Here is a 14563-nt window from a genome sequence, read left to right on the forward strand (position 1 = left end):
TTTTGGATTTTCGAGACAGGGTTTCTCCGTAGCTTTTTGGTTCCTGTCCTGGAACTAGCTCTTGTAGACCAGGCTGGCCTCGAACTCACAGAGATCCACCTGCCTCTGCCTCCCGAGTGCTGGGATTAAAGGTGTGCACCACCATCGCCCGGCTCCTAATGTCAGTTCTTAATATCACTTTATCTGGCTACATTTCTCAGCATTTCTAGACTCTTTTGCTTGCATTTCCTGCTTATTTTCCCAGACTTTGGACCTGGTGGCTCTGTTTTCTTAGTTTCTGGCACTAGACAGGCAGACTCCATTATAAGTTGTGTATGGGAATGTGCTGCAGTTGTAGAGTTGCAGAGGTATCCTGACTTATCGGGAAGCCAAGATATACTTAGAGCTACAATAGGACAACTCTGGAGGGGTAGAGCCACAATAGGACAGTTCAGATCCTTAAGGAGCATCCTAGCAAGGTTCTTCTGTTCTGCTCTGTCTTGCTCGGGTCCCCTAGGGGAGTGTCTCAGCAAGGTTTTTCAGCTCAGTCCTCTAAGGGACATCCAATACAGCCAGGTTCTTCTATTCTGTTCTGGCTAATGAAGGTCATCACCCAAGACTCTTTTGAGAAAGAGATTTATTGGAAGGAGGAGTCCAGGAGAGTGGCTGCCTCTGCCATGGGGGGATAAATGGTATCCTCTAACTGAACAGGCAGAGAGGCTTATATAGGAGCTTCATAGGAGCAGAGTTTTCCCAGGGAAAAGAGGAATCGGTTAGTTTTTCCCTGCTCAGGGATTGGTTAGTTTATTTGGTCAGGGGCAGAGATGGGTCTGACTTTATATTTCTTTCCCTGGCCCAAGTCTCAGTTCCAGGGTGTGTTTCTTTCACTGATTCTGGGTTCAGAGTCAGGGTGCTCAGTGATTGGTTGGTTTCCTGCTCCAGTTGTCCCTTTTATCCTACAAAGTTGTATGAGAACTTGAATGGGTGAGGGTCTATATGAGTGTAGGTAAACTAGCTTGTCACAGTTTTAGACACACATTGACATGGTGTGTCCATATGCATGGAGCTTCAGCTTGTTTTCTATTTAGATCAATTTGAGGACTCTAAGGCATCAACATAACACTTTGGTAAAGGCCTGTGGGGGTAAATGCTTTCCCCCAGACAAAGTAATGCTGTGAAGTAACGGCCGTATATTTGCACAGAGGTCACAGAGCTGATGGGTTTGAAGATGAAACTGGGCATGTAGCTTTGTGGGTAAGAGTGCTTTCTCTATAAGACTAAGAATCTGAGTTCAAACCCTAGCACCTGTGTAAAAAGCCAGCCATATGCCTGTCACTCCAATGTTGAGGGGCAGAACAGGCAGATCTTGAAAGCTTGCTGGCCAGCCAGCCTGCCTAGCCAAAACAGTGAGGTTCTGGAGGGACTCGATTTTAAAGGGCTACATATGGCGCGTGCACACACACACACACACACACACACACACACACACTTAAAAAACGATGACACAACAAGGGCTTCCCGCATAAGTTAGAGGCCTGTTCTATCATTTTCAATGCCGATATTGAAAACGAAGGCTTCTCTTTGGGTGGAAAGTAAAACTAAGCATTTTAGCATGGTCAGTTGTTAGAGTATACATTCTTCCATAGAAAAGCTACTTTGCTCCTGGTTTTTGCTGAGAATCATGAGCAGAGGTTCGTCACACTGAAGCCATGATTATAGTGTTTCAGGCCTTTGGGAAAGGGTTGGGTACAGGTGACTAGAAAAGAGAAATATTGTAAGTACCTTACAGCAAGGCTCAGAAAGAAGAAAGAAAAGGTTGTTTTTTGTTTGTTTTGTTTTCAGTGTTTTGACTACTGGTGATTTGTTTCCTCCTTATAGACCTTATATATTTTTTTCTCAATTTCAATTTCAGTTTTTCAGTAAGATACCAGAAGGGCTGAAACTTGGACCGTAGCTGGCACACCGGAGTCTTTCTGTAGTTATATGTGCTTAAAATGATCTGAGAAAAGTTCCTTTATTACATGATCATAAAATCCACAGAGTTATGGAGTGCTGTTTTTCACATGATGTTGTAAAGTTGTCCTTATTTGTCCTTAACAATAGCTGGCTAAACTACAAAACTCTCAGTGTTAGCCATCAAGTGAAGATGGAGCCTCCCGGTCTCACAAATAGTGGCATCCTCCAGGTGAGAGAAAATCATGTCAGACGTCCTCTTTCTGGGCATGACTCTTCATGTCACTCTGCAGATTAGGAAGCGATGTCAACACTGCCTGCCAGGTAACCTCTAGAGAGCCAAAAGCCTAAGCCTGCTCATCTTAGGCCAGTGAGGCTCCTTTGGCAAGACTCTTGTGCAGTGAAGACTCTTGTGCAGTGAAGACTCTTGTGCAGTGAAGACTCTTGTGCAGTGAAGACTCCTGTGCAGTGAAGACTCCTGTGCAGTGAAGACTCCTGTGCAGTGAAGACTCCTGTGCAGTGAAGACTCCTGTGCAGTGAAGACTCCTGTGCAGTGAAGACTCCTGTGCAGTGAAGACTCCTGTGCAGTGAAGACTCCTGTGCAGTGAAGACTCCTGTGCAGTGAAGACTCCTGTGCAGTGAAGACTCCTGTGCAGTGAAGACTCCTGTGCAGTGAAGACTCCTGTGCAGTGAAGACTCCTGTGCAGTGAAGACTCCTGTGCAGTGAAGACTCCTGTGCAGTGAAGACTCCTGTGCAGTGAAGACTCCTGTGCAGTGAAGACTCCTGTGCAGTGAAGACTCCTGTGCAGTGAAGACTCCTGTGCAGTGAAGACTCCTGTGCAGTGAAGACTCCTGTGCAGTGAAGACTCTTATGCAGTGAAGACTCTTGTGCAGTGAGACTCCTGTGCAGTGAAGACTCCTGTGCAGTGAAGACTCTTGTGCAGTGAAGACTCTTGTGCAGTGAAGACTCCTGTGCAGTGAAGACTCCTGTGCAGTGAAGACTCCTGTGCAGTGAAGACTCCTGTGCAGTGAAGACTCCTGTGCAGTGAAGACTCCTGTGCAGTGAAGACTCCTGTGCAGTGAAGACTCCTGTGCAGTGAAGACTCCTGTGCAGTGAAGACTCCTGTGCAGTGAAGACTCCTGTGCAGTGAAGACTCCTGTGCAGTGAAGACTCCTGTGCAGTGAAGACTCCTGTGCAGTGAAGACTCCTGTGCAGTGAAGACTCCTGTGCAGTGAAGACTCCTGTGCAGTGAAGACTCCTGTGCAGTGAAGACTCCTGTGCAGTGAAGACTCCTGTGCAGTGAAGACTCCTGTGCAGTGAAGACTCCTGTGCAGTGAAGACTCCTGTGCAGTGAAGACTCCTGTGCAGTGAAGACTCCTGTGCAGTGAAGACTCCTGTGCAGTGAAGACTCTTGTGCAGTGAAGACTCTTGGAGCCAAACTTAGGGATCCTAGTCTTGGTTTTCCTCGTCTGCCTAACTTACGTAGGCATACCATATCCTGTTAGCCACAGTGCTCTCAGAAGATGCACTTTCTTTCTCCCTGCATTGAATTCTGGTCCTTTTTTTCTTTGTTAGAGTTCTTTTCTCTACTTAGCCTTTGAGGACCGTCAATGATAATTTTTCTTTAAGAGACATGATTACTTACACTACTTTATCAGCTGTTAGTGTTGTCCCAGCGAGATATCACAGCAGTCTCCTACACAATAGAAACGGATAAATTATTTATGTGTATGCCAGTTGCATTAATGGATTTGCAGGGAGAAGAGCGGATATTTTAAAACACTGTGCTGTATAGGGAGAATTAAAATATTATTTACTATTCTTACAGTAAAGTGTTAAGAATATTAAAAATGTATATAATTATACTTTAACCATTACATACAGTGAATATAAATAAGTATGAATATAATTATAGGCTATCAAAAGGATAAATGGAAAGATGTTTAAGGGAGAAGATGAGAGAAAGATTTCAGATTGCTCATGCTTTTATTCCTTTCTGTTGGATGCCTGGGACCAAGGGAACACAGTATCACAGACCTTTGCTACTAGATGCTCGGAGTCCAGGGCTGAGGGACCGATGATACCCAGTGTGATTGAGTGTGCTGAGGGATGTGTCTGTAAGGAATTGGTATCATTTAGGACACCCAAGACCAAGTTCTCAGGAAAATGAGATTTGTTTGTCCCACAGGGACAGAGGGCAGGGAATAAGACAGGAGATAGAGGATGAGGAAAAAGGGGAAGGGAACAAGATACAGGGGGGCAGCGATGTTTGTCCTGGAGGGACAAAGGACTGCCTCTAGCTAGAGAGGAGACAGACATGGCACATAGGAAAATGATGGTTTATAAAGGTAAAAGGGGAAACCCTACATTAGGATGAAGTATCTGATTTTAATTGGGCATGTTAATTAGGGCGGCCTAAGGAGGGGGGCGCTTTTGATTGCTGGACTTCAGTACTTTGATAACTGGATCTAGGTAGTCAGCCTCAGGAGGAGGAAGTGGCCAAATAAGGGAATAGACCTTGGTGGCTAGCTTTAGGAATGTAATGTAACAGCTTTTAGCAAGGCAGAAGGAATGGGCGAGAAGGGCATGACTTGTTTGCCACCCTTGGGCTGGCTGGAGTCCCTTCAGTGCCAAGGACACTGAGGAAGACTTCAGAGGTCTAGGAGGAAAGGGGGAGTCTGGGAACACCCCCTGGAACACAAGTCATTTATTTGAAAGAAGCACAGACATTGAGGCTCCGGAGAAGGAGGTTTCTAGCAGACGTCATCGTGTAAGCAAATTATCGAGCTGAAGAAAGCCTGAAAGTTATGACGGGTTTATTGTGACTGGGATTAGCAATGGCAGAGGCAGCGGCTGCCTACAGCTAGTGAGAGTGCTCTGTATTTTGTGTTGGAGTTCATATGTGTATGTGGGTGGGGCAAGGGAGAGATGTGTAGTGGGAGGGGGGAGACAGAGAGAAGGTCTCCAAAGTAACCATCCTGGGAAGCAATACTCCAGGAGAAGCCCTGTGCCACTGAAGGGAGAAAGGAATTAGAGAAGGGATTGAGAGGTAAGAGAAAGCTACAGCAGGAGTTTGCCACCCCGTCCATAGGAAACAGCGTCGGGAACGGTAGGCGGTGCTCATTCCCACCCCCATACAGCGGGCGCAGGCGGTTGTTAGTGCAGGAGCATCCTTGGAGCTTGAGGGTGTGCGGTGCTCCTTTGCGTCCTCCTCACTTCTGCGGAACCTTTCCGAGTTTCTGGTCTCTAGGTGTTGGAAAGCTCTGGGACTCAGCGCTTTTTCTCTTCACGCTCACTCCCTAGTAGCTTCCGCTGGTCCGTGGTTTTATATGTTGTCAGTATACTGATTGTAGAAATTCGCTCGATACGGGAAATAACCAGGCTAATAACAGCTAAAAGATAAAACAATTATATTTTTATTTATTATAAGGGTAAAACTCACGAAACAGGAACAGGAAGTTCAAGCTCAGCTGTGTCGCGAGAGTACCACAGAGAGAGAGCACCTGGTCCATGCCCCAGTTTTTTCTCTTGGGCTCCAGGAAGCCACGCCTTAACTCAGTTCCACCTCTTAAAGATGGTTAGTTAACAAAGCTTCCCCCATCAGCTGATGGCTCCCAGTTTATACCTTCTAATTCCACTTCAGCCTCCACTATGAACTTCAAGTCATATATGTATCTCTTTACTTGACGTGTCTACTGTGTTCTACAAGACGTCTCTAATTAGGATTAAGATTGGATGTCTTAATGTCGAATTCACCCTACATTTGCTCCTTTTGTGATTTCCCCAGGTTAGGAATAGCAATTTTTTTCATTCTGAATCTCACACACACGGGGGTGAGGTGGGCTCTGTGTGTGTGTGTAGGAGGAGAGAGAGGAATGTACGTATTTCCTCCTATCCCTCATATTTGACAAATGATCACCAATACTCTCTTTCCCTAGAATGCATCTGGCAGTTTCTTACCGTCTGTGCCACAGCTTCCTCACTGTGGCCTGAGCCATCATTTCTGCACTTTCTGAGTGCACATACTGTGTGTTTGGTATTGTTTGATTACTTATGTCAGTGTTTCTCCGCTACCAAGTAAGTTCTATGGAAGCAGAGCTTCACTTGGTTCATTGCTTTGCCCCCAGTGCCTAGCCTGTGCCTAGCCTGTGCCTAGCCTGTGCCTAGCCTGTGCCTAGCCTGGTGTCGGTGCACAGAACTCAGTGTTAATTTGTAGATTGACTAGGTTCCTGAGGCAGAGACTTGATAGGTAATATACTAAAAAATATAAGGATATTTGTTAACCATATGTCCTTCCAAGAGTTTAAGCGAGAGAGAAAGTCTGAGCTCTGCTGTTAATTTGCAGAGACTCACCAGTTCCCATCTTTCTTTCCGCTGTAACTGCGGTGTCCTCCCCAGAACAGTCACCAGGCCGATGAGACAGTTCCACCAATGCTCACCTCACCTTTCACTGTGTTCTTTTCACCCGTATGCACCGTGCCCTCAGCCTCTGTCCCCTTGTGTTGTCTTATGAAATAAACGATAAGAAAAACCAAGTTTCTTTATATCATTTCTACTTAATTGTTGGGTATTTGATTTAATTTTTTTTTTTCTCAAGACAGGTCTTGCTCTGTAGCCTGGTATTCACTTTGTAGCCCAGGCTGGCCACATGATGGTCCTCCTGCCTTATCTCCTGAGTACTGGGCTTGTAGACATGCACCCCCTCATCTGGCTGGGATTTAATACTTAAATGCCACATTGTCTTTTTGAATAATGACTTGGTACTTTAAAAACACTCCTTTCTGAAAGCGTGGCTTTTTTTACAAGTTTATTCAGCAGCCACTCTTATTTGAGGCCTAAGTCTAGTACCTGATAAAATGACTTGTACTGTTTGGCTCCCTTGGTAATCAGGACACATGTCCTCATGCCACCTCTGTGGGAGCCACTGTTTGCTGATGAAACCCAGTCCTGACAACTTTTTTCAATTGACTCATTTTCTTCCCTTACCCTAAGAAAAGGGTAAGCTCCCACCTCTCTCTGTCTCCCTCTCTCCCTCACCAAAATGACTTCCCAGTGAGGTGAGAAGCCACACAGGCACTTGATTCTTCAGCAGCTCTGTTGTGAGTTTAGCTGCCTTGTTTTTTTTGTTTTTATAAATTGGGAAGTGTTGGCCTGATTCCCAAAGCTGTGGCCTGTTCTCCCTGGAGCTTTTCTTGAGGACTGAGCCCATGGAAGAACACAGCTTTCTTGCTGTTTCTGCTTCCAAGTGACTTCTGAGCTGCCCCAGATCCACATTATGAGGTACCGTTCTGTATAGCAGGATGAGGCTAATGGAGCAATCGGTGCCTTCTGGGAGCCAGGGCTACAGCACATCCATCCCTGCTTAGCCACAGCGAGAGCAGCAGGAGACGCTCCTGTATATAAAAGTTAATATGATCTTTAGTTCATGGTTCATTTTAGTTCAACATGTTTTAGTTGAAAATATTATTTTTCTCAGCTTCTTGTTCTCACTGCAAATTTCTAAAGATTTCAGGCTCTGTTTTTAGGATCATTAGAGAAAAATAAAATTTAAGATTTATGAAAATGGTTTAAATAACTTGATATAGGGACATTACCCAAACAATTTTGACTTTGTCTTGATTTAGTCTGGTTGTCAAATTAGTTATATCAATTTATTAAAAATCAACCCCCTTTTTATCATATAGCAGTCATCTGTGAAGAATTATGAAAAGGGGAAGTTGCCATCAGCATCAAATGTTGTTACTGAGAACCAACAGCTATGATTATTATTGATATACCCTATTCTTTTTTTGCAATGAAAGAAAGAGTTGGTTCTTTAATAAATAAACAAAAATAGGAAAACCATTATCTAAACTAATAAAAAGGCAAAGAGAGAATATCCAAATGAACAAAATAAGAAACAAAAGGGGGATATAACAACAGATACCTAGAAAATCCAAAGAATGATTATACTTTATAAACCCATACTCAATAAAATTGGAAAATCTAGAAGAAATGGATAATTTTCTTGATAGATACCACTTACCAAAGTTAAATCAAAATCAGATAAGCAATTTAAATAGACATATCTAACCTCTAAGTAAATAATAACAGTCATTAAAATCTACCAATCAAAATAGGCCATGGCCAGCAACTTTCTGTGCAAAATTCTACTGGACTTAGTTGAGATTTTTTCCCTGAGATTTCATTGAGTCGAAAAAAATAAATCCTTGTTAGTGTAGAGAGCATGCCCACATGGAGAAATCCTTGTTAGTGTAGAGAGCATGCCCACATGGAGAAATCCTTGTTAGTGTAGAGAGCATGCTCACATGGAGAGTTCTCTGTTTCCAAATGAGGTTTCGCATTACTGAAGATTAAGTAAGTTGCCCTTCTGTGTGTCTTAACAGTCACATGTGATTTTAAAGTAGAACTCCAGAGTCTCTTTTGTTATCCATAGTTTTTTTTTTTAAACTAGACTAAGGTAGCATGGTTGGTTGGCTTAAATATATTTGTGAGTTTATACAGTATACTGTAAAAGAAACAAAGTCTTGACTAGGAAGATGACGCCCTAAGTAAACACATGTTCAGAATAGACTAGACAAGATTTTGAACAAGGAACTTTGTAAGCTTGCCCACATGTGGTCGGGTAGCAGCTAGGTAGCATTTTGTCCGTCTGCTGTGAAGATGCACTGGTAATTTTCCCACACATGCCACCAAGAGGGATAAACAAGCTCAGAAATGGGAACTTCCATTTAATTTGGGCAGTAAGTTCCCTCAGCTCTGAAAACAAAACCTCCTTTACAGCTCTGAGTTAATTCTCTAACCTTAGGTGTTTGGGGTAAGCCTGAAAATACTTTGCTGTTTAGATCTGAAAACAAATATCAATTGAGATTCAGTGGTGACTGAAGTGGAAATTTCTACCCTCATTTGTAGTGTGAAATATAAATCCCCATATGGCTCACCACTTTACCTTAGGAGAAGCGCGCACACACACACACACACAACATGCACACACTCACACGAACATATGCATACACACACACACACACACACACACACACCAATCTTCAGTTTAAACAGTGGATCATATCCTCAAGAAAAGAAATTGTATAAAGCTGTCTTAACAAGGTTTTTTCTTCTTTGTCTGTGTCCTGTTCTCATCACACTCTGCAGTTAAGGATGCTGAGAGAAATTCATGTTCAGCTTGTCCATTGCAGGGTTTTGGAGGCGTGTCCTAGGCTTTATATTAGGAAATAACTGCATCACAGCTCTTTAAACTGGTACGAGAGGCTTATATAAACATGTGGGGATTTTGTGTGACCATGTTGAACCAAGGATCCATTTAAGGAGGACTGTCATCTTACTGTAGTTTCTTCCTTAGGAACACTGCTCTTCCACTCCTGTTGGTCTTAGTTTTTCTCAACAAAAGCAGAAATCTTAGCACTGTTCTATATTAAAGGGAAAACTACCTTTTATTAACTGCATTAGCTAAACAGTTCTGATCCTGCCATTTATAATAATGAAGACATTTCCCTTTTTTCTAGTTTCTGTTAAATTTTATTTATTTATTTATTTATTTATTTATTTATTTATATTTATTGTGACAGGATCTCACTATGTAGCCCTGGCTGTCCTGGAATTCACTCTGTAAACCAGACTGGCCTTGAACTCATAGAGATTCATCTGCCTCTGCCTCCTGAGTGCTGGGCTTAAAGGTATGTACTACTACCTCCTACCTAAAATATGTTATTATTAAAAATAAAAAACTGTTTATGGCTAAAAATTTAGCTAACTTAGTCTATTTATTCTCATCTTGGTAGGAAATATTAACTCAAAGTAGAGAACTTGTAAATGTTATCTTTTTCTATAGCTATCAACTTAGGTACAGGTTTGTCACTCTTTTTTTTTTGAAATTTATTTATTTTTTATTGAAAATTTCCACCTCCTCCCCTCCTCCCACTTCCCTCCCCTCTCCAGTCCAAGGATCAGTCAGGGTTCCCTACCCTATGGAAAGTCCAAGGTCCTCCCTACTCACCCCAGGTCCAGGAAGGTGAGCATCCAAACAGACTAGGCTCCCACAAAGCCCGTCCGTGAAGTAGAATCAAAACCCAGCGCCATTGTCCTCAGCTTCTCCATCAGCCTCCACCATCGGCCACATTCGGAGAGTCTGGTTTGATCACATGCTCCATCAGTCCCAGTCCAACTGGCCTTGGTGATCTCCCATTAGATCAGTCCCACCGTCTCAGTGGGTGGACGCACCCCTCATGGTCCTGACTTCCTTGCTCATGTTCTCCCTCCTTCTGCTCCCCATTTGGACCTTGGGAGCTCAGTCCAGTGCTCCAATGTGGGTCTCTGTCTCTATCTCCATCCATCGCCAGATGAAGGTTCTATGGTGATATGCAAGATATTCATTTAAGAAGGAAAGTAGTTACACTAAAGACTTTCAATCCATTGATGGTTTTTATTGCATGGCCCCTTTCCATAGAGCAGAATAGCGAAGTCCTCACTGAGACTTCACGAGAATCTCTCTGGACCCTGACTCACGGTCATGCAATTCAACAGAAGTAGAATCCCTTTAAGAGCTAAGTCAGGGTCTTGGATTCAGGCTACTTTAAAAAGTGAATAGTTCCTATGATAGCCAGCATACCTGTGTAGTTTAGATTAATGTTAATATGTACTTTAGCAATAACTATGGAGGCAAGTGTGAATACCACATGTTTTCCATAAGTAGGAAAGCTGGCAGTTAACAGTACTTACACTCTGTGGCTACATGACCCTTACATGACTTTATTTCAGCTTTAAATAATCTAATGTGGACTTAGGAGTTCACTGTCTTCGATCTAGAGCACTGTTTGTTGGAAAGATCATCTTAATTGAATTCCTTTTGTACTCCTGTAAACATTAATTCACCAACTTTATAGCATAGTAAGAAACAGGATGAGGGGCTAGAGAGATGGCACAGTGACTAAGGGCAGTGTTGCTTTCACAGAAGACCAGGTTGATTCCAAGCACCCACATGGCAGCTAGCCAGCAGTAACAGTAGTTCCAGATGATCCAGCACCCTCTTCTGGCCTCTGTGGGCATTGCACACATATGGTGAACAGACATAGGGTACACTTACACGCATAAGATAAAATGAATAATTTTAAAGAGCAGTATGTGTAACAATTTAAACAAAAAGTGTAGGGGAGAGTAAGTTAGTTTTTAAGCAAGGAAATGATACCAAAGAATAATGTTTAGAAACAAATGGCAGAAATCTTGAGAATGTTAATGTAAAAGACTGTGGTATGTTCTCCTGTTAACTTGAAGAAAAAAAAAAAACTTAAAGGACAGGGTTATTGTAGAAATTAGCTCGATTCAGGAAATAACCATGCTAGCAACAGGATAAAACAATTATATTTTTATTTATTATAAGGGGAAAACTCATGAAACAGGAACGAAAAGTCTAAACTCAGCTGTGCCCTACAGGAATCACAGAGAGGAATACCTGGGCTGTTTACCTGTTTTACTCCCGGTCTGAGAAAGCCACGCCTTAACTTGGATCTTAAAAGATAATTGGCTAACAAGGTTTCCCCATCAGGTTATTAAATAATTTAAATGGAAAAAATCGGTAGGTGACTTTTACAGTTGTATAATCTCAAATATGTTGACCAGACATGAACTTAGAATCATGGACCGTTTGTGTATTCTGTGTAGAAGTCAGTATGCTAATAAACCTTCCAGCCTCCAGTATCTGGAAACTGCTCTTAACCACTGGAAATTGATTTGCTTTATGATAAACTAGCTAATCTTTTTTATTTTTATTTACTTGTTTTAGAAAGTGTTTGGGGATGTTACATTTTTACCAAATTTTTGATGACAGCCTTTCTTGAGTAGGTAATAAGGAGTTTTAGCTTGTAGTTAGTAACAGTATTTTGAAGGCCTGGAGTTAGATCTGATGGATTATCTTCCAGGACAAGCAAACTAAAATTTTAAATGTTTTTTTCTATTTTTCTCTTAGATTTTCATTGTCAAATTATGTAACGAAAATAGTAGGACTGTTGCTACTTAAGTCTAATAATTCTGATATGTAGAAAGACTAACCAGAAATATTTGAAATGTCCACATACGGAAAGATGCCCCCTGCAGCCTGTCTTTATTGATGTGTCCCCTTGCCTGCCCCAAGTTAATAAAAACTGGAAGAACCTCATGGCAGAAGGTGAATAGTTGGGCCAAAGAGTGACCAATGGGGAGTGACATATTCAATGGTAGTAGCTGTAGATGGAATGTGGAAACAAGGGGACATATTTATTACAGTCTGGTCATTATAGTTAAGGGATTTTGAGACAGGGACTCACTGTGTAAGCCCCAGCTGGCCTAAAACTCTATGTAACCCAGGCTTGTCTCTAATTTTCTGTGCCCTCCTCCCTCTGCCTCCCAGGCTATAAGTACAGGTGTGTCCATGACAGCAGCCTACAAGCTATTTAAAATAGTAGACCCCAGCATCACTTTGTTCCACCAAGTTTTCAAGTTGGGAAACTGAAAAATTAGCATCTATAGTCCTTAGCCAGTTAGATGCACAGACCATTCCTACCGTTGTATTTTGTGGGTTCCAGATACAGTTCATCTGAGTGAGTAAGTCTTTCTTAGGGCGTTCTATGTGAGAAGACAGCCTCAGATGTTTATATTTGAGCTCAGACATTGCCTCAGCAGTATCAATTGCAGTATCCTACTTTCCCCTCAAGAATTTATACTGTGTGATCTATCGTTAACTGGGTGGCTGTGAGTCTCAAACATACTTTGTCTTCATTTTCAGGATAAGGGAAATCTTGAAGGCATCTAGAAAACTACTGCAAGGTGATCCAGAACTGCCCATGTCTTTTACTTTGGCCATTGTGGAGTCGGATTCCACAATAGTCTATTACAAGCTTACAGATGGATTTATGCTGCCAGACCCTCAGGTCAGTTTTGAAGTAGCTGACAGGAAACTGGTGGAGGAGAAATGGCCACTCGGCTTCCACTTCAAGGGAAAAACGGCTGTTTTTATCCCTCAGAAAACTGCCCCTGTCTTATGCAAAGCAGTGCGTTCCTAGCTATTTTAGAAAAAATAATTTGATTCTCCTGTCCTCTGGAGAATTTATTTCTCCATAGCGTCTGTGAACTCATGCATCTAAGCAAGTAACCGAGGTGACATGCAAAGGCCAGTGACAGTTTTAATCAGAGCCCCACGTTGGTAACATTTTAATACATAGTTGGCACATGCGTCCTCTCCGTTTGTCAGCCTGATTGGGATAGTTATTGTATATCCGTCTGGTTTTGCTCTCGCATGTGCTCTCTGCTAGCTGCATTCTGATCCTCTTCCTTTGCGTTACAGAATATTTCTCTCAGAAGATGACATCTGTCCGTCTTGATGCTGATTTCATTCGTGAAAGATTGGATTTGAGGGCATTGGCCTGTTTTCTTCTTTTGTCTCAGAGGTAGTCAGGCTTGGCTTAGCTTGTCCCGACCTATAAGCTTTCTTTCAGCATAAAACCTTCTCAAGTGGAAAAATCTATATTGCTTGCAAATATAGGGTAGTTAGCCTAGAACTTTACCAGAGACATTGCAGTTATATGCAGGTTTATACAAGGATATGTTTAGAGTGTGGGAACCTGCAAATGCCTACACCATCCCACACCTCAAGCCAGTGGACGGGTATCCATGAATAGTACATGAGAAAATGCTACAATGAAAAAATTGACACAAGAGCATTAGAACATAGTTGTGGATGCAGATGACACACCAAGGTATAAGAGTAGACAATCAAGTTACCAGTTGTGATCCTAGTAAGATGGCAGGGCAGTGAATGGATAACTTTGTCTTCTCTCAACGTTTCATTTGTTATTTGTATTACTTTTATAATAAAATGTTTTAAAATAAAAAAAAGCTCGAGACCTATAGTAGTCATCCACCATTGCATGGTAAAGTGAGCATCTTGTAACAGCATATTTATTTTACTTTTGAGACAGGGTTCTCCGTGTAGTCCTGGCTGTCCTGGAACTTGCTCTGTACACCAGGGTGGCCTCTAACTCACAGAGATCCACCTGCCTCCTCCTTCCAAATGCTCAGATTAAAGGTGTGTCTCAACACTGCCTGGCTTAGCATTATTTTATGGGTCAGTGAATTGGGCTTGGGTTTGTTGGCTGCAGTCCTAGCTGAGTGTCACTGAGATGCGCCTCCTCCCTCAGTTGGATGTCCACAGCTGCCCACGCCTTGTGATACTCTGTATAGTGGAGGCCATGTTCAGCTCCTTATCAAAATGGGCTATTCCAGCATGGCTGGTTGCTTTTTCAAATCCAGCAGGAGGTACAGCAGGAGGGGCTTCTGTCTTGTGTAATGTAAGCCTTGTCCCCTCTGCACCTGATCTTGTGGCTGACCAGGAAGCAACAGTGGCAGGGACAGAGAGGACGACAGAAGGCAGAAGTATGACAGTGTAACAGGGACTCTTGGTCTATAGTTGATCTGCACTCCCTTGCCCGTTCCTGATTTCACTTCCGTTGATGAAAGACGTTCAGTGTCAGATCCCTTTGCTGCCCCTGCAGTCTTGAAAAAGGTGACTCTGTGACTCTAGTATGGCTCTTCCAGAACCTTAAGGTGTGAGTTCTCACCTTAGTTCCTGCTGGGTCGACATGG

At 42.7% G+C, this 14563-nt stretch overlaps 1 protein-coding gene across 5 annotated transcripts in view; it reads left to right on the forward strand.

The window, feature by feature from the left end:
• The window catches only part of Tsen15 (tRNA splicing endonuclease subunit 15), a 20645-nt gene extending 6817 nt beyond the window's left edge, over positions 1-13828 (forward strand). Inside the window, exons 4-6 of one of the 5 annotated variants that reach the window (XR_007590597.1) lie at positions 9520-9631; positions 12028-12110; positions 12708-12851. Coding sequence is in view for 3 of the 5 variants with exons in the window: in XM_050135377.1 (XP_049991334.1) it covers positions 12708-12852; positions 13266-13286 (166 nt within the window). In the remaining 2 variants the exon portion in view is untranslated. The other 4 variants (XR_007590596.1, XM_050135379.1, XM_050135377.1 and 1 more) reach the window with 4 other exon arrangements.
• The last annotated feature ends 735 nt before the right edge of the window (positions 13829-14563 follow it).

Source organism: Alexandromys fortis, unplaced genomic scaffold, assembly GCF_014885135.2.
Source record: "Alexandromys fortis isolate MF-2015 unplaced genomic scaffold, M_Fortis_MF-2015_v1.1 scaffold_21, whole genome shotgun sequence".
Taxonomy (NCBI): domain Eukaryota; kingdom Metazoa; phylum Chordata; class Mammalia; order Rodentia; family Cricetidae; genus Alexandromys; species Alexandromys fortis.